Source organism: Rhipicephalus microplus, chromosome 8 (assembly GCF_043290135.1).
Source record: "Rhipicephalus microplus isolate Deutch F79 chromosome 8, USDA_Rmic, whole genome shotgun sequence".
Classification (NCBI taxonomy): domain Eukaryota; kingdom Metazoa; phylum Arthropoda; class Arachnida; order Ixodida; family Ixodidae; genus Rhipicephalus; species Rhipicephalus microplus.
This window is the reverse complement of record NC_134707.1, coordinates 24,391,987-24,413,159: the sequence shown is the minus strand read 5'-3', so window position 1 is coordinate 24,413,159 and position 21,173 is coordinate 24,391,987. Positions and strand designations below refer to the sequence as shown.

At 40.1% G+C, this 21,173-nt stretch overlaps 1 protein-coding gene and 1 long non-coding RNA gene across 2 annotated transcripts in view; one reads left to right on the top strand and one right to left on the bottom strand.

Annotated features, from left to right (window-relative positions):
* LOC142768874 (uncharacterized) overlaps positions 1-21,173 on the bottom strand; it is a 195,532-nt gene that overhangs the window by 105,288 nt on the left and 69,071 nt on the right. The window lies entirely within an intron of this gene.
* Positions 1-21,173, top strand: part of LOC142768873 (tubby-related protein 3-like) — a 91,260-nt gene that overhangs the window by 9,318 nt on the left and 60,769 nt on the right. Inside the window, exon 3 of the mRNA XM_075871323.1 lies at positions 1,804-1,900. Coding sequence (XP_075727438.1) covers positions 1,804-1,900 — 97 coding nt within the window. The remainder of the gene's footprint in view (positions 1-1,803; positions 1,901-21,173) is intronic.

The window sequence follows — 21,173 nt, the reverse complement described above, 5'->3', positions numbered from 1 at the left end:
CAACTCGCAAAACCAGTATCTTGCACCCTGTATGTAGAGCAATCATACTTCTTGGCTTGTATTTTTATTGTTGTTTTTAAATCACTCTTGCGGCAGCAACGTGTTGAATTTCAGATGAATTTTGTGAAGAGCTTGACACAATAGAGCGCAATGTGAAATCACTTGAACATTCATACCTACGCACACTTGCAGACGTGCAAGAGGACACAGCCCTACGGTACAGCAGCGCTATGTACATACTTATTGTACACACACACACACACACACACACACACACACACACACACACACACACACACACACACACACGCACGCACACACACACACACACACACACAAATTATACACTACGTATTGTCAACGCACAACACGGAAAAGACGGCTATTGCTCTTCTTATTGGGGATTTGTGGTGGGAGGGAACATTAGCGTGCAGCACTTTTCCTTTTTGTTAGCTGAAGTGGACAATTATTTATCAGCAGGTGAGAAATCAGTGCCTGCGTTAAACAAAGAATCTGTGATGAATGCGCTTTGAAGGAGGGTGGCTTGTAGCGTAGCGTTTGAAATAATGGGGCAGGACTCAGTTAAAAACTACAATTCATTTTATTACCAGCTCGGGTAAGCTTGAGCGGCGTACCGCTTTGGTAAGAGCAGTGAACAGAATGCCACCTTGAATCACACTCTTTCCGGCTTCTTGGAGGAACGTTTTAGAAGTACGTTCCAGGATGATTAACTCATGCCAAAAATAACAGAGATGTTCTCAGGAGATGTCGCGGCCGACACAGGCTGCTTAGAACACGGCATTTCAACATTGAATTATAATTTATTTGTTCTTCCTTCTTGAAATGCACCGTGGCGTAGAAGTTACATAGAACAGAACAAGATTTTTGACCGAAACACATCCAAACAAGAAATTCTTTAATGACGACAACAGATAAGCACTTAAGCACTTGAGTCCTTGGTAGTGCATGTTTCGGGAACTTGTTGTGAACTAGTCGAAGTGATGAGGAACAAAAGAGGGGGAGGGGGGTTGATTTGTGTCACAAACTAACACAGCATGCAGTGTGAGGTTGGTACGTATCATTTTCTCTTAAAAAAGATTGTTCAAAAAAAGCGGCAGGCTGATTTGGTCTCGAGAGCTTGTCAATAAATTGTACAGTCTCCAGCCACATTATACTTGTTTTTATCTATGTTTGTTTTTCAAATATTCAAACTTTAAAAAATTATGTTGGTACGCATGTAACGCTGAAAACTACAATGAAAAGTTACAGCCATCTCACGCAGACGAAAAAGCCTAAGTAATCGTCGCTGATGGACGACAGTGTTTTGCGGTGAAATATTTTGAAAAATACTGGAAGCTTTTGCCTCAAAAAATATTTGCCTCAAAAAAAGAAAAAAAAGAACAGAAAAAAAAGAAACCAAAGTTGTTTGCTTTCTTTACGGTAAGCTTTGCGGACGTTGATAACTGCAATGCAAAGAAATATCTCTAATTTTAGTTTGTTATTAGCATTATTATAATTAGGTGTGCAATGTATCTGCCTTTCTTGCCTATTATTTGCATGTCCAGAAAAAACGTTTTTATTTGGTTTGTTTGTATATAAATATTCAGTTTATTGCCCACTTTACTGTATGCTCTCCACGGGCACATTGAAAAAGCTATAAATAAATTACAATTATTTGTTTTATTAGATTTTATTATTTACAAATCAATAATAGGTGAAGTTTTCATTGCTTTTAAATAGCACTATATAGCTGGCAAAGATTGTGTGGTGCTTTGCATGTTTCTTATGCGCCTTGGAATGCAGCACAGAGTGGCCGGCAGCGCCTCCTGGGAGCGCAGACGAAGAGAAGACCCCTTCGTCACCGCCTACGACTCAACGCCAGAAAAAGCTAGAGCGTCAGGTAAGTTATGCTCGGCGAATGATATCGTTCGCCCAACTACATAGTTCTTGAGTGCAACATTACGAAACCTACTGAGATAGCTTTCAAACAACACAAACAAACGTTTGTATGAGCTAACAATTTTATGTGTACAGGTACTGGTCAAACCTCCGTGCCTCTCAATGACGTACCGCGTAAGTCAATGCCGTCAGTGAGCCCTGCAAACCCCCTATAGACAATACATAAAAAATATGTCGTATGCAGCCGTCGTGCTTCGAAGTACGATTGACTATTCATATTAGGGTCAACCCTACTCGGCAAGCCATAATTTGTATCTTCATTTAACTGCGCTTGAACATATACTATTCAAATAGACAACATAAAAATGCATCCGTCAATAATCCTGACCACATTGCTAACAAATTGAACAATTCATGTCATGTTTCTTTGCATTGAGTTGACATTTCGTTTCATCGCAATGTCAAAGGAAATCACAAAGGCCACAAAACAAGAAGCACGTGATAGAAATTTGCTCCGCCAGGCACCACCACAATCACCGCTGCTCTCAAGAAAACCATCTGGTCTTCGTAAGAATCAATCAATTATTTTCAATAATTATCGCGGCAGCTGACAGCCCTTATTTTGAGAGAAGTTGTGCTACATCTGTAGTTGAAACCATAACTTTTAACGTGACCTACATATACTGATTTTCTCACAATTTTATTTTTTTCTAGAGTTATGTCTGAATATTCGGATGACTGTGAGTGAGCACCTAGTTGAAAGTGCTTAGAAATAAAGCAAAAGGTCGAATCGACCACTGAGAACGCATAACCTGCAATTTTGCAATGGAAGCCGAGTAAAAGAAAGACTGTCCCAATTAATAGGCAGTGTAGTGAAGTACTTTCACTTTGGCGCAGACAAAACAATGTTGTTGAGTAATGGCAGCCTACTTTCGTGCATTTCATTATTTGAAACCTCCACAGCTTTACTAAAATAACTGTAGACGATCGCAGCTTTTGTCCCGGTAACCTCGCTCTCTCTCTACTTACCTTTCTCTTTCTCACACACATTTAAAAAAGATATTGATCAATAATGGCTTTTGAAAGAATACATGAATTCGCTCTCTCCTTCACCATAGCCCCGCTTACCTCTATGTTTAAGCGTAGAAACCTAACTGTCATGGTCTTGTCAGCCAATCACTTCTTCTCCTTGGTATCACAACGCCTGTTCTTAACATTTCACGCTCTCTCCAGATATGCGTATTTTTTTCGCTTCAGTATAAACAGAAAGGCATGGACAAGAAAGAAGACGCACCAACCTCAAAGTGCTAACTAAATTCACATATTTCGTGCTTTTAAGTGGAGTTCTCATACCACCACGTCTCTGGAGTATGTGGGAGCTTCCCATACCAGGAACTGGAGTAGCGTAATTTTTCTGACGGCGCATCAGAATGACCTCGTATGAATTAAAAATTCAATTCATTTTTCTTTTACTTCGTAAATATTGAAAATAGGGACAACTTAGGCAGCGAAGGAAAGTGGTTTTATTGTTCGAGCATGGTGGCTTATAGTCGTGGTACGTACACTGTTTCATCTCATCCCGATTTTGGCAGGCTTCGTTATGAAGCATCCAACCATACAAAGAGTGATGGCCGAGGTCAGTGAAGTGTGGCAGTTATATTGGACGATGTGGCTACACTGAAACACGCTCGATCAAGCGGATAGCCAGGGAACTCTAGCCCGTGAAAACGATGTATATTTTGTACTTCTAGATGAATGAAGGAACAAATAACAAAAAAAAAAAAAGAAGCAAGCAGTTTTATGGAAAAGCTGACTGGCAGCAACTGGGTGACCATCTTCGAAATGGGGAAAATGGTACTTATTTGAACGTGGGTGACGAGAATGTTCGACTTTCTATGAGTAGGTGTGACAATAAATGTATGTTAGGCTAAGCACAGCTCACAACCAATGAGAAATTTTGACGTTGCCAAGTGCCTTTATAACTTCTGAAAAAATGCGCAGTCTTGATAATTTTGCATATAAATATGATATTCGTATTGTGCGCATACGCAATAACAAGTGTTGTTAAATTCAGTATTTTTTTTCATTTTTCATTTCTATGTTGCTTATTTTTCCTCCTTTTTCAAATTTACATGTGTAGGGTAACCAACATGGCATGACCAACCAGCAAATAATCTATCTATCTATCTATCTATCTATCTATCTATCTATCTATCTATCTATCTATCTATCTATCTATCTATCTATCTATCTATCTATCTATCTATCTATCTATCTATCTATCTATCTATCTATCTATCTATCTATCTATCTATCTATCTATCTATCTATCTATCTATCTATCTATCTATATCTACCTATATCTATCTATCTATATCTATCTTCCTATATCTATCTATCTATATCAATCTCTATCTATCTATCTATCTATCTATCTATCTATCTATCTATCTATCTATCTATCTATATCTACCTATATCTATCTATCTATATCTATCTTCCTATATCTATCTATCTATATCAATCTCTATCTATCTATCCATCTATCTATCTATCTATCTATCTATCTATCTATCTATCTATCTATCTATCTATCTATCTATCTATCTATCTATCTATCTATCTATCTATCTATCTATCTATCTATCTATCTATCTATTGTTTGGTCTAATGTGGACGCTAGATGCTAGATGAATCAGTGTGGTCATTGAGTTCACTCGTTATAAGGCATTGTCCACAGGCGTAACAAGATCTGGTGATAAACGCGTAAGTTTTTGTTACTAAAGCTTTATTCGATCAAGCGAATAAAAAATGCGGTGTAATTTGCATTCTAATATCTTTGCGAAATTTTCATCTTTCTAGCATTGAAAAAAAGCGCAGATTCATATCTAGGGTGTATTTTGATGACGAGTACGAACAACTTCATATAGGTACACAGTTTTGTGTTGCGCATCTGACACTTGTTTCTTTTCTTTGTCTTTTTTTCTTGTCCTTATTCCTTTGTGTGTTATAAAATGTTGTACCCACCCCCTCTGTAATGCCCTACGGGCCCTGAGGGTATTCTAACAAATAAATAAATAAATAAATAAATAAATAAATATACGCACACGAAACACTGCTGAATATAAAAAGAACAGATTCTGCAATTCAAAGCAAGATACCAATGTTTATGTGTACACTCGAAGGTTCCCACTGGCAGTCTTGAGCTGCGACCATTAACTCAAAGTTGAAGTCGGCCCTCTCTGGTACTTGAGATGGCTTTAAAAGCGAAACCCGTATAGCCTGCTGTATATTGGCCATCTTCACTAGAAAAATGGTTGTCACCAACGGGTATCTACTATTCAAATTAAGAAAATGCTGTATATCAGCGGTGGCACTCGAAAAGTGAAGAACGCCGAATTCAGCCCTAAACATGGTAGCGAAGCGATGACGTGAGCCATAAGGTGGTAAAGAGACAAAAACACGTCGGTAGATATAGAAATAAAAAAAGAGAGAATGAAAAAAGATAAAAAACATAGGCAAGTTAGAAGGAAATAATGACATAAAGATATCATTCTTCAGAAAAGCTGAGACAGAGAACGAAAGAAAGTGAACGAGAGGAACAAATAAGCTGAAAAAAGGCATAGGAAGACAAATACCTCTATGAGAAACCCATTGTATGTGTAAAAAGACAGAAAAACAGAAGAAAGAAAAAAAAATAGGTGAGAGTAAAGAAATAAATAACAAGAAGATATAACAAGCAAAAATCAAAAAAGAGAGAAAAAAATAGAAAATTATTATTATTATATCAGGGGTTTTACGTCCCTACATCAACATCAAATATCAAAGACGCTCTAGTGGAGGGCTCCAAAAATTTCGCCCATCTGTTGTTTTTTATTGTGCACTGCCAAAGAACTTTACACGGGCCCTTGGAATTTCACCTCCGTACTGCCACGCCTGGGATCGTACCCACGACCTTCGAGTCGGCGGCCAAGCACCATAACAAATGCTCCAGCGTGGTCGACAAAACGACACATAAATACACAGATACACAAAATAGACGACAGATAAAGAGAGAAAGACAGAAAGAAATTATTCTATAGGTTGGCTCAGGTCGCGCTAAACATGTCCCAGTGTGATATGGATCTATCGTTGCTAGCACTTCCCGTTGATCAAACCGTGTGGTATCAACCCAACCTTCTTCCTTATCGGCAATACATACTATGTTAGGGTACCTAGTAGCTGTCTCAGCACGATCGGGCGCAGTCAGGCTATTCCCGCCTAGCGGAGTTAGCGTGCGATGACTCCATCGATGGCCGTAGCACAGCTACTCCGCATGGGTAACTTGTCAAGGCGGTGTGGTATCTGGTCACTAAACGCTTGCTTCTTGCTTTCTATTTTCATATTCTTCGTACCCATGTCTTTAAACTGTCATAGGACTTTTTTCGCGGTGGTCTCTATTGTAGACCCCGTGCTGCAATTGGCGGTTGCTAGGCAACGACAACGGGAGATTTCTAGCAACGTTATACGACAGGACCATTGTACGACCATTGTACGACATTATACGACAGGACCATTGTACAAAAAAAGAGACTGAGATTGTGTTTAACATCATGCTAACCCATAACTCGATGCAAGTTGTGAGGAAGCCAACTCGTGTGCATGGATTCTCTAGTTCGATTTTGGATTTAGTATTTATAAGCCGTGAACTCGAGCTGCACTCTGTTTCAGTAGAACAGGGCCTGTCCGATCATAAATTGGTTACAGTCTCTTTTCCTCTTAACAATTTTCCAAGTACTAAAAAATCTTCAGTGCGTACCTTTAAAGATTACTCGCGAGCAGATGACGTATCTATAATAGAATACATGGAGTCGTGTTTTGCTGTCTTTGAGGTGGGCGATGTCGAGACAATGTGGAATCAATTTAAAGAAATGTGTCATCATTACATCAATCGTTTTATACCGAATAAACATAAAAAGTGCACAAAACAACTCCCTGGATAACGCGAGATATAATTCACTTAAAACGAAAGATAAAACGCTTAAGGCAGAAGCATGCGCAGTCTCGATCCCTCTCAGTCCTCAAAGACAGCCTTGCACGGGCTATACGCTCATCCAGAGATCGCTATTTTAAGACGCTGCTGCCCAACTTCATAAAAACTGACCCGACTAAATTCTGGAACTACATTGGTGACAGAAAGAAACCTCTCACCGAAATGGCAATTGATAGCGTGATTGTAACCGATCAAAGAAAGATTGCTGATCATCTTAATGCGTATTTTCAAAGTGTGTTTTCCGGCTCTAGTGTTTATGTTCCAAGCGGTAAAGTGAAGTGAAGTTGTGGAACCCATGCGAAGTCTCTTTCGTGTCTTATTCTGGTGTTTTTTTGATGCTTCTGAATCTTAATTCTAAAAAGTCCTGTGGACCTGATAATCTCCCAAATGTGTTCCTAAGAAGATATGCCGAACATGTCGTTAAATTCCTGCATGAAATTTTTCGTGTTTCAATGTTGTCATCAAAGCTACCATGTGACTGGAAAGCCGCACGCATAAGTCCTGTATTTAAGAAAGGTGATCGCTTGTCGCCTCAAAATTACCGACCCATATCCTTGACCTCACCCTGCTGCAAATTAATAGAACACATAATTGCTACACAAATTGGAAATTTTTTGACTCAACATTCAATCCTGACCAATTTTCAACACGGCTTTAGAAAGGGATATTCGACAGTGACGCAACTAGTTACAATAATCCACTCATTTGCACTTAACCTGGATAACAATAGGCAAACTGACATAACATTTTTGGATTTCAGTAAGGCATTCGACAGGGTTCCACACGACAAATTGATCTTGAAACTAAAACGTATTGGCCTTCCCGAAATCCTTGTAAACTGGATTGCTGACTATCTAAATAACCGTGAACAGTTTGTTGCTATTAATGACCAGCGTTCGCAGTCTCTACAGGTCACATCAGGTGTACCCCAAGGAAGCGTCCTAGGGCCATTGCTTTTTCTTCTATACATAAATGATATTGTAAATGTCATCACCCCTTCTGTACAAATTAGATTATTTGCAGACGATTGTGTTTTGTTCCGGGATATTAACTCTTTAGATGATCAAAATGAACTTAACTCAAACCTTCATAATATTCATCTGTGGTGCAATGAGTGGGGAATGATCCTTAATGCAGAAAAGAGTGTCTGCATGCGTTTGACACGTAAGAAAGTTCCACTAAATAATACGTACCAGCTTGAATCTTCAACTCTTAGAGAGGTTACAAGCTACAAATATTTGGGCCTAACTATAACTAGTAATTTGTCTTGGAACATGCATGTAGACAACATATGTTCAGCTGCCTTTCGGAAACTTGGTTTTCTAAGACATAAACTGCGTACCTGTCCTGCCAATGTAAAGCTTCTTAGTTATTATTCTTTTATACGACCTAAACTGGAATACGCCAGCATTGTATGGGACCCTTACACTAAGCTTAATATTAACAAACTTGAGCAGGTTCAAAGGAAAGCTGTTCGGTTTATATATTCAAAATACTTACCGTTGGATTCACCTTCCGCACTGATGTCTGCAAACGACATTCCAACCCTTGAATCCCGCAGACGCGAACAACGGCTGGATTTCCTTCGATTATTACTTAATCAAAAACTCGCAATCGATTCATCGCCTTACTTATCTTTTCTGTCAACAAGGAACACACGACATCATCATCCCAATTTGATAACCCCATTTGTTGCGAGAACTGATGCCTTTATGTATTCTTTTTTTCCGCGAACAGTGTCGGACTGGAACAAGTTATGCGAACCTCATTCATTGTAACGTATGTGTAAAGTATGAGGTATGCAATGTATTGTCGTTGTTTGGCGTAAGTTACTACTTGTGTTGTGGAACATAGTGTAATGTAGTGTTGTAGAACCGGGTGTGTTGTTGCTTTGCATATTGAAGTTTATTGTAGTGTATAGAGCGAAGCGTGATGTTGTTACATAACGAAGTGTATTGTAGCGTGTAAAACAAAGTGTGTTTTTTGTATGATGTACGTCATAACGCCTATGGTATGCGTGACGTGCCCTTCCTGCTTGGACCACTTAGTGTCCGCAGTATGTATTAAATAAATAAATAAATAAATAAATAAAATAAACACCACTGCCAAGTTTACAATTTGACTAACAGCTTCAGCCTTCAAAGAAAAGAAAGCGGACTAAATAAACTAGGAAGGTTGTTCAGCAGCAAATGGCCTGCCTTCAGGCTTAGCACTGATAGTGCTAAGCTGCCATAATTTTTTTGGCCCGAAAATAATGTGGCGCACTCTCCGAAGCTTGCCTAATACGGAAGCGTTGCACTACACACAGATAACAAAACATTGTCAGGGACTATTATACAATCGTTTATTGTCTATAAATAATGCTGATATCACCTGTCTTAAAGCCATTGCTTGATAAATGTGTACAAGCCGATCAAAGCGAAACGTAAAAACGTGAAAAGCGAGAACGTGAACTAATAAAAGAGGCAGAAATGGGCTCTACAAACAAGCAAACGCACTATCTCTTTCAGCTAGTGCGTCATGGCCAGACAGGGTATGTATGTAGATGTACGAGGAAATATTCATACCCAAATGACTTGCCTGTAGATGTGAAAACAGCATTCACTGCTTTTTATGGTTATATCTTTTTCATTGGAACATATTTCAGAGGCCAACACTGGCTACTTTGGTTGGTACATACAGGAGTACATCACCAGCTTCATAAAATGAACGGGCTCACATATCGGGTAATCATTGGGGATGGAGCCTGAATTTTGTGGTGATGGCCAAACTTTCTCGATCCCTCAGTGTGGAAACGAATATTTCATTTTCCTTTTTGCGTTGGTACTTTTCTCTAAAAGCTCGTAGATGAGACTACTGTTTACGTTCAGGCGCTCTGCCAGGATGCGGGGGCTCAAGTTACTGATGACTCGACTGCTACACCAAAGTAGTTTGACCCGTAGTATCGCTTCATGCTACATACGTCATCTGTTTATATTTCAGCGGTGGTGACACGCGATATCGGTACTGTCAACTTTAGGAACATGTTCAGCCTGGTCTCATTCCCGTATGATTACGTTGAAGTGAGGATAACGCAAAACACAAGTAAAAATGTAAGTACAGGAGATGTGAAACTCAAATTCGATTTTCACGGAAACAAGTTTTCTCTACCCTTCTTATAGACAGGGGCTATTGCGGTAGGTACATTCCTTGAAGTCGAAATGCCCCGAGGAAACGACAACTCTATATTCTAATATCTCTTTTTTGACACATACCCTTTCCAGTAAAGAATTTGAATGCAGGCCAACTTTCTCAGCGCTATCGCATGAAGTGTCTGGTCGGTCATACTTGTGTTTACACACTTCTACTTTACAGTCTGGGGCAGCTGGAGTAATGCCAATTCTTGAGGGAACTCGGGTCAGGTGCGGAAATGATGGGAAACCCGGGGTATTTCGCTCATCTTTTATATTTATCATATCTAAACAATTTCTGGTATACGAGCCGGTTTTAGTCATTTTGTCGACGCTATATTTTAAAGCCATGGCCACCACACCCTAATTCAGTTTCCGGCAGTCGTAATGTGCCCTATTTCGCAATAAAAGCTAAACAGAGATGATTTGTGCATTGTTTTCAGCCGCTTGAAGGTAGGGTTACTCAATTGTTTTTTTCCTAAAAGAAGACAAAACTTGTGAATTTCACTTTGCGGTTTAGTTTCGGCGGAAACGCGTGAAACAACATTACCGGCAGTCACACGGCGCTCGTTTTAGGTTACGCACAAATAAATGTTCCTTTGTTACCAGTATTACCTACTGGAAGAGAGTTAAGAAATAAATATATATGTAATACTTCAATATTTGCACGAGTTACAGGCAATGTAGGTTTGTGTTTCGAAGCGCCACATTGAATGGCGTACAAGTTACATAAAGTATTTTGTCATACTCCGTCTTTCAAAAGAAGGATATCACGAAAAAAAAAACGCAATGTTTGTTCGAATTTCGCATGCGTTGAAAGCGATGTACGACCAGGTGCCCTAAAATATAATGACACCGGCAAGCCTGAAATTTTTATACGTAGAGCGCGAAGCATCAATGCTTCATGCTGCCGGACGTTTTTTTGTTAGCAATTTTGCAATTTTTCTAACTAGTGGGCTACGTGCATGGAATATTAGGTGTGTGGTCTAATCCCATCAAAGGCTCCCTAAGATCACATTATATATATATATATATATATATATATATATATATATATATATATATATATATATATATATATATATATATATATATATATATATATATATATATATATATATATATATATATCACCCCGTATGCCTACCTTGCAGATATACAGATTAAGTGTTTGCGGCCCCACATTTGCAGCCAATAAATATTTTTAGACTCACATTGTGCGATCGAAACCATCGCCGTAACACAATATGAATAGTGAGACTCAAAAGACATTTTTAGCTTCATTTGGCACAGTGGGTTTGGTATTGTCAAATGAATCGTCTTTTACATCATTAGCTGACATTAATTATTTTTCTAAAAGCTCTACAGATCAGGTTACGAAAGCAATGTCTGAGGTTGGTTGACGCAAGGTCATGTTAAATTGCGTTTAATATGGCACAACTGAAATAAGTTATGCATAGTTAGGCCAAGGAGAAATTATTTGTGTTTTCTCAACTACATTGCAATGATTCTCACTTAACGTGAAAGGAACTGAACAACACAAAATTGCCCTAGCCTGTCAGTGCGATCCGACCTCTCAACCTTCAAACTGACAACTTTCCGTTAGTGCGTCGTATCTCAACGATGTAAAGCGTAATTTTTCATTGTCTTTAATTTACTGAAAGCAAATGAGAGTTATTGCAGGAGAGGTTAAAAACTACAATCAATTCTCTGTACGCTTTCTTCTGCTAACTTGTCTTTTGATTTTGTTTGCTAATATACAAAAGAGGAGCCCATTGGTCAATTCGCCTTCTTTCGTGCCGAGTATGACAGTCACTCAAAAAAGCAAAAGACGGTGCAGAAAAAAACAGCAAATGGACGTTCAGTCAGCGTCACATGTTTATTACACACCCAGTCAAATAAAGCTTTAATTTTATAACATAGTGCAAGTGTAGTCAATTAAACTGTGCGGCACATTTCGCTTGTGTAATTTAGAACAGGTTAGAAATCCATATGCAAGGCTCACTGCTGAAGCAGCGGTGATTTTCAGGTGTTATTAGAATAGCAAATAAATGAACACTGTACACTTGTTCTTGTCGCTGCCGTCATGTCTTGCATGAAGTCTGAAGTAGTAAGATGCACCCAGCGGTAAAAATGCGCAAAAGAAGGCAATGTACGCCGCTGTAGCACATATGAAAAAAGCTGGTCCATCTCCGTCACTCGGAGGGAAAATGCGATACATCACCCAGCCATGGAAGCAGAGAGGAAACGCCCTCCGCTTCTTTAACGGGTACGAAAAAACGTGACGGAGGAGAGTGTGTCGCTCGAGGAACATTATTGAATTGATAAATTAGGGCGTGGTCATGATCACTGGCACGCTTAATCTCGATAGCCATCAAAGGACGACTTGTATACACTTCTACGTTCTGCGCTTCCAACGTAAAGAGACTGTACAGAAAGAGAATCTTTCTATGAAGCAGCCATATTCATCAGCGTTTGTTAGAGTTACGCCAGATCGGATGCAAAAGAGACGGCTGCCAGCCTCATTTCGTATAACGTTGCGATTTGTTGCTATTGCAATTCTGGCCTCGCGCTTGCAAAGAAACAAACTTTAAATCTTTTGTCTCATGTTCCGGCATGTGGCGCACATAATCGGTTCTTGAAGAAGTCCAGCGCACTTACTATATTAGCGAGAGTAAACACAAGTAAAGTTTTCAAAATAAATGAATGCCTCCAAGATTACCTTAGTGTGTGACTAGCGTGTAACTCAATTTGCTTCTGCTCTTTATGTGCAGGGTGAATCTAACGAAACGAGAAAAGCAAGTAGCACTGCTTTCATCCTACCCTAAGCTTTGTTGCCAGACAAGTTTGCTGAATTCGTTCTTGATTGTACCACGACTTTTTATTCCCATCGAAGCTACAACTGCTTGACCAGAAATTTGAAACAGCAGAGAATGTAGAGGCCAACCTATCCGCATTTCTTACCATCTCCAATGTACATATTACCGGAAGAGTGGAAACCATTACCTTTAAAAAACACGGAATTCAGTTCTAAAGAACTTAGGCAGTTTTAAGTACCTAATGAGATGAATTCCTGAAGAATGGATTTGTGTATTAGCGTTGCGGAAGCTCAGAAAGATAATAACTCTTCCGAAAATTCCACGTTTTATAAAAGGACCATCAAAAAAGTAAGGCCGCACACTGCCACCTCTAAACTTTGAATTTATCTAGAACGATCCTTAAAAAAGGACACCTACATTGTTGGTTCGTAAACTCTCAAAGTTAGAATAAGAGGGGATTAGATGAGTTTAGAAAAACCACGTCAACTTCATTCGCACCAACCCTAGCAAACGGGACAAAAAAAAAAAGAGATTTCGAAAAAGTGTAAACTATTCCTCTTGTCTATGTGTGCTTTTGGGTATTAAAGCTGAAAACGCAAAGTGAAGGGTTACGGTCCGAACTGGAACAAAACCACATTGTTATAATTTAGATGGTTAGTTTTTCTCTACACAAATAGTTCAATTCTTCTTTTTCTAACCACTTGTAGTTTTGTAGCTTGTGCGTGGTGAAAAACAACGCAGATTGAACGCTTGTACGAGGTCTCTACTTTTCAAAGCTTTTCCTAGATAGTTCGCGGCAACTTTTTGTGTCTAATAAAAATAAACTGACTTCACTTTCAAGGCAAATAACGTTTGTGTGCTGTTCAGACTCGGTGTCAGTTTTTTTAAAAGTTGTGCAACTCAGGAAATCAGGCGTTTCCTTGTTTTGTTTGCATTACCTTAATACTTGCAGCTTTTTTTTTTCATGAAAACGCATTTGCTATTTTTTAGGCTACAGTTTTCTGTCTAGCTTCTGAACAAGCTGCTGTCCTGCATGCTCTTTATCTGTCAGTGCGAGTCAAAAGAAGACAGGCGCAGCCTATGCTCTCTCCCAGGCATGAAGAAAATGAAGGTACTAACTAAAATGAAGCTCAAAGAAGGTTTAGCAGTTGCTCTAGAAAGTGAAACAAATTGCTAAATATGCAAAGGGGTGTTTCAACGAGGGATGCGTTCATAAATGTAGGAGCAAAAAGCGGAATGCCAAAAATAAATTTCATGGGGACATAGTGAACAATGAAAGTTAACACTCCCAGTGGCGAAAACAATTAAAGCCACTGCTGGAGTCAACCTTTAAAATGCAATCACAAAAGGGGCTGAGCTGAAGAGCTCCTGCAACCTAGATAAACCCTGACAATATTAAAAAGAATTTCGTCAACTTTTTCAGATGAATGGGTAAGTGTCTCAGGAAAACGTCGTTGCGTTAAGTGGGAAATTCGTAGTGAGTGAGGAGCAGTGTTTTGCCTGTCCTCCAGCCACAAAACGGGTGTGTGTACAGAATGGGGGGGGGGGGGGGGGTGGATCCTAGTTGGTATGGCATTGTTGCGAATACAAAGCGCGCTTGGAATGAAGCACCAGAGTCTCTCTCATGATGATCGTACATCAAGCGTAGCAGCAATGAAGCACCGTTTGACATAACGTTTATCACAAAGTCACAAGTACTTCCGCTTTTGTTTCTTTTATAAGATCTACCATCATCATAATTTAGTAGCGAGCTCAATTTGCTTCGAACTAATCATTAATCTCGGATTGACAAAAAATACAGCGTAAGATGACTGCCTGCAAAACAACTGATTTTCTTTTCATACCTCTCACATCGAACAATTGCAACCATCCAGCACGTGTCACCCTTTCCAATATTTATCACTCTCTTATTTTTGTCATCGATTTTCAGTTACCCTCCTTCATGACAGCGCTCCTTAGTCATCTCATATATTGCTGTGTCTATTAGTTTTCTTCAACACGTGTTGACATACCAGTGTTTTGTTCTTTTATTCAGTCTTTTTTACCTTCGTATTTTGCCGCTAGTACTTCATTATTTTGCCGAATTTGCTGCGCGTATCTCTTTTACTGACGTTTCAGTTTTTCGTTTCACAATGAAATATTTTCATTCCTTTACTTTTTTGTCGTGCATAATGCAGCATACTTTCTTTAGTTGTTTTTTTATATCTGGTAACCCTCTCTTCTCTGGAATGTTTCGGCTAACAATGATAAGAAAACTAAATAAATAGAAAACTCAATAACTAAATAAATGAGTAACGACTACTATTACACGTATTGTACAAACCCCCTTGGTGGTATTATTATGTAGCCGTCAAAGAGTGCCCACATGCTGTACTTGAATATGTTAAAAGCTTGCATATGAAAGAAACAGACACGTAATATACACACGTTCTGATACATTCGCACCAAAGGCCTAAGTTTCTTTCTACCTCCCCACTTCCTCGTTTTCTGTTCTCTTCCTGTTTAGTGAGCGAAGGGTATCTTAATTATCTTTCTTCTAGTAATCTTGTTAGGTTGCTTTGCCGCATAAATAATAGTACTGTGGCGGTGCACTCTTTACAGGCTGGTGTTCAGCCGACGTGGAAGTTCTGTACTGTCGAGAGAAGCTTCTTTACAGGGATCAGCCTTAGCGCAGGATGATACCGGTATTCGAGTTTTCATAGATAACTAGCAAGCAATGGTCTGAGTCTGGCTCATAACTGAGAAGTACGGAAAAAATGTACCTTGCTGAGCAACCTCCTAAAGATTTATGCCATGCAACTTGAATAAGCTCCAGCTCCTGTAAATAGAACACTGCTGCAGTAAAGAGCCAAAGGCCATAAGGTATTGGATAAATCAGTCCACGAAACACACAACAGATAAATAAAGACTACTTTTAGACGTATTGTACAGACCTGTTTTGTGGTATTTCTTATGAAGTCGTCAAAAAGAGTGCACATGTTGCACTTGAATATCCTGAAAGGTTTCATATGAAGGAAACAGACAGGTAATTTACACACGCGTGGCAAAGTTCACACAGAAGGCCTAAATTTTTCTACCTTCCCACCTTCTCTCTTTTTGTTTCGTTCCTGCTTAACAAGTGAAGTTTAAAAATCTTAATTACCTTTTTTTAAAAAATCTTGTCAGGTGGCTTTGCCCCATAAACTTTACTACTGCAATGGTGCACTCTTTACAGGCCTTTGTTCAGCCGACGTGGAAGCCGTTTTACCGTCTTGAGAAGATTCTTTCCAGGGATCAGTGTTAGGGAAGGGGGGTACCGGTATTCGAGTTTTCATAACTAACTATCGAGCACAAGTCTGAGTCTAGCTGATAGTTTAGAAGTGCAAAAAATGTCCCTTGCTGAACAACCTCCTAAAGATTCATGCCATGCGAATTGAACGAGCTCCACCACCTGTGACCAAAACACTGCTGCAGTGAAGAGCCAAAGGCCACGGGGTATTGGATAAATCAGTCCAATAAATCCACCACAGAAGAGATTGTGCTCGACACATTCTCAAGTTTTGATCTTCGCAAACGCGCTTTGCTCAAGACAGAGTCAATCGTATTTTTCTTTTTCTTCTGCTTTCTTGGCAATAATCGGACGCGTTACGATCATGACCCACGATAAGGCAGCTCTTGTTAGTTCACGCTACCACTACGGGTTGCGTAGGCGCCCAAATACTTCGTTAACTTTCGTGTTCTTTTCAACTAAGCTACCTTCAGAAAGGTGTCATCTACGTTGCAGGTGATGCCGGCAATGATCCGAATCCTCGGCGTACTCTCGAACTATCCCCACCATTAGATAGCGACTGAGCGTAGGTTAGAAGTTGACGCGTAGTTCTGTGCGTCGTGGCAGAGCTGGTTATCTTTTCCCGGAGAAGTGCTGCTCACGACAGACAAATATATGTAACTGCGAAAAGTTGGCGAACATATGGAGGAACGAGGTACACTTAGGAACAAAAAAAACCATTTTAATAAAGTAGTTTGCAAGGCTAACGTATTGGCATAGGCATGATCAGGGTACCTCTTTAGAGGAGCGAAGATTCATTGCAGCACCTCCACCTCTCTATAAGTCAAAATGTGAGGCAGACTTCAGCGCCCCACCCTCATCTTTTCGGTGAGTAGGAAGGAGATGGACACCCCATTGCCCTCCTACCCTCCTATGCGCACGCCTGTGCGTAATACAGAGTGGGAGAAAAGTTGAATGCTTCGTAAAGCATCAGTGATTACATCAGAAACAGTTCTGTGGGGCAGTGACAGATGGACCTTTAGAGTTACAGCACATGAAGCGTGCCGTACGCGCGCACACGTGCTGAGAAATAGAAAACAAGGCTACAGAAATTATGAAAAGCGAAGATACTCTTGAAACCTTTAAAGTGGATTTGTATATTTACGGATTAGCTTATTTAATGGTGGCTGCCTACTATGCGTCAATTAGCGCCTCAAGAAAATGCATGGGCTTGTAGCTGATGCCAGTCGAAGAAGACGACCTTCACATTAAGGCTCATGCCTTTGTGGGGTAGTGTAGCCTGTATGACATTCAGTTTATTGTTTAAGCAAACACCTTTAGATAAGTTTTTTTATTTTTCACATCTTGAATGTTGCCGGAAGACAACACATGAAGCTAAACTTTGCTCCGTGGCAGCGTGCATACCAGCCTCCTATATTAATGAAATACCAAAGAAACGTAAACATTCCTGGGGCACATAGTCAAATTTGAACCAAAACATTGTTAGACTGACAGCTCAAGTGTGATCTGGAGGACTTCATTCGAAGAGACGCGAGGAAAAAAAAACAGTGAATGATGGCTAATAAGAGCGAAGCCCATCAATCATTTTCGCCGTATATCGACTAAGCAGCAAGTGTATGCAAGTATAGGTTCTCCGACGCCTTACGCTTCGTGGGCAATGCGACGTTGACAAAACGAGTCGCATTGTCTTGTACACACTACACGCTTTTTCAGGGGGCAACAACCCGGTACATCACGTGAGATTGCTGCTAGTTCAGTGAATCAGCTCTGCTGAAAACCTAAAGCGGCAACTTCTTTTGGTTCATGGCACAAGGGCTCGATTACTGGGATATGATAGCACGATCTAAAACCGGAAACGTCTCAATCTTCAGACACTGCTTTGCGGCGTTGATTAGGGGTATATGTGAATAAAAAAAATTAAATGCTGCCATTCAACATCTTCAACTACTATTCACAAGGCGCCCCACCGTGGTGGTCTAGTGGCTAAGGTACTCTGCTGCTGACCCGCAGGTCTCGGGATTGAATCCCGACTGCCGCGGATGCATTTTCAAGGGAGGCGAGAATGCTGAGGCCAGTGTGCTCAAGTTTGGGTACGCGGTAAAGAACCCCAGGTGGTCAAAAGTTTCCGGAGCCCTCCGCTACGGCGTCTCTCATAATAATATGGTGGTTTTAGGATGTTAAATTTCACATATGCATTACTATTCACAAGAGCAACCTTCACTGTCTTGTGTTGTAAAACAAGTAGATATACGTAACTAATCCTGTTTGTGGTTGAAAGGAGTGCTACTACTCCATTTCACACGAAATTTAATGGTTTGGGTGGTATAGATCAATGCATATACTTCTCCAAGCTATTTTGTGGAGAAATAAGGAAGCTTGTGGGTAAAATGAAAAAAAAAAGCTTCAGCATTAGTGCGCGGAACTTTTATGTTTAGAAAAGGTCAGCGAAAGGTTCACGGTTCTCAAGGAAGTGCCGGTGATGTTTTTAAGGTATCTGAGAGAGCCTGCTCTAATTAAAGTACCCTTGATAAAAAAATATTGGGAAAAGACGCACGGGCTTTGAAAATCTCGGCTTGACTTGTCAGGCTAGAAGCACCTGAGCCACCCCCCCCCCCCCCCCCACGCACACACATACACACACAACGCTAACAAAGGTTTTATGAAGCAGAATATCAGTTGTGACTAGCACAAGTAAAGTATAGCACTAAGCAGGCAGTAAATCACTACCCAGAATTGTTTCACGTGAACTCTGGTTACAGGTTGGTTTCATGCGCATGTGCGGTAGCGTATGGGCCAAAGTCGTGCTGCAGTATCCAAGCAGCACTCGTATCGGATGAAGGCTCTAGGTTTCACCATTTTACCAGCTCTCTTTAGATCTTTATTTAAGTGAATATTCGGTAGGTGCTCTTTCAAGATCCGTTTTAACCGAAATATTTCATGTAGGGTAGTCCATGGTTGTAACAATTAAAATAAATGTAAAACGCGAAAATGCTTTCGTTTGACAAGTAATGAAACAACTTCAATAATAGTTTTCGGGGTCCAGCAAGAATGAAAAATGCAATGCTTCGTAGGATAAGAGAAATATACCAAAAGGTCTCAACTTTTCTACAAAACCGTGAAATAGGAGGAGTTGGGTGTCCACTGCGAAATCTCGCAAACAAAATATTGATGTGCAGTCAAAGGCATCTCTTCGACAGTTTTCAACAGGTCAGTATGTTGTCCAAGCTTTGTTCTTGCAGCGAAACAGTACAGTGATTCCGCAGTACTTCCAAGAAATTAGGGCTGCTTCAAATGAGGGGTTTAACATCTGACTGCGGGGGAGGCCGGATATTTCCGACCAACTATGGCTCTGTAACATGCAGAGAGGTTACACCTGCAGTACTGGGATGCCCGTTATTTGGTTGCCATCGGAAGCTGACCGAGACTTTTATATCAGCAGTCGAAAAACATAACCACTAGGTCCCCGCTTGCTCTTCCCACTCAAAGTGTGGTTTTGTCTTAAAGCAATGAAATAGCCAAGCAGTGATAACACTAAAGTACAGAGTAGTAAGCATTGAACTCCAGCTTTTGAAAAGTTTTCTACAAGAAACAACAATAAATACATGCATTTGAAAAAAAACTTTGCTTGAAAAATGTTTTCTAGAAGTACACTGGAGATATTCGGTGCAGTAGCTGTGAAAGAAATATGTATGTTGCACTTAGTCTTCACATAGAAACCAGCCGTCTGCATGGTACGAAAGTCTGAAAAAAAAGCGAGGCCCTTAGCAACTGATTGAACGTAAGGCAGGCGACGCTTTCTTTGTTTCCTATACGTAGCCGTATAAAATGTCACTGAAAAAGCGTGCTTTAGTAACTCAGTCGTTCTCGTCCATATACAGGTTTCAGGGTTCCCCCAGAGACCGAATCCTCGCATCGTTAGATATTTTTTTGCACTATGTGAAGACGAAACTTTTGGGAGGCTGTCTAAGTGAGAGGACACAGACTATGCCTTAAGAAAGCTTAATTTTAAGTTATTTACTGTCTTTTCGGAAAGCTTCAAGCAACGTTTGATACTACAAGAACAAGAGAAAACATTTCCCCGATAGCAAACGAGGTTGTTTCATGTAGGCACTCAGCTTTGTGGGCGTTCGTTTGTGTTGTGACAGTGAAGTTGGTCGGCTGCTAAGCTCATTTCCAGAGGCACTCAGAGCATGGATAAACGGCTTGAAAAATCAAAGCGTAAAGAATCTTGCGGGCAAATACAAAATGACACTGACAGGCACACGTGTTCTTGTGCCCAAAAAGGTTCTCTTACTCTGAGAGCTTGAGCCAAAAAAGAAAAAGAATGACGATCCACTCTTGAAGCTTTCGCTGACAAATATCTTTCTCCGGAGCACCAACAGAGTTGATTTGAGCAATGTAGTTTTTATGCGCTTCGGAGATCTAGATCAGAATTGCAAATCAAGTTTTCACTACGTGGAACGCAACCTGATTTCACTTCGTGTGGTCAAAATTCAATTTCATCACTACAGCGGACTACAAGACGAAGTCGTTTGCATATCATCGAAAAAAAATCGTTTCTGACATAAGCTGATTTTTATTTTTGCCTTCATGTTGTCCAATTTTATTACTCGGGCTTGAGGAATTTTACCTCCACCAAAACACGAACCCAATGGCAAGGATTCGACATACTATGTGCGTTTCATCGCAGACCATTTAGACAGACATTTGTTGCAAGTGAAATAGAGTTGTGTATTGATGAATGAAATTTTTATCGATTGATATGTGGGGTTTAACATTCTAAAACCACTATATGATTATGAGAGACGCCGTAGTAGAGGGCTCCAAGAATTTCGACCACTTGGGACTCTTTAACGTGCACCGAAATCAAGCCACAGATTTTACAAAATTCAGAACAGATGTATAATTGTGTGCACTAATTTCAATGCTTGTTGCTAAGTTCTGTATTCTTGTATTGCCCATTGAGAAGCTGCCCTGTGAGTGAA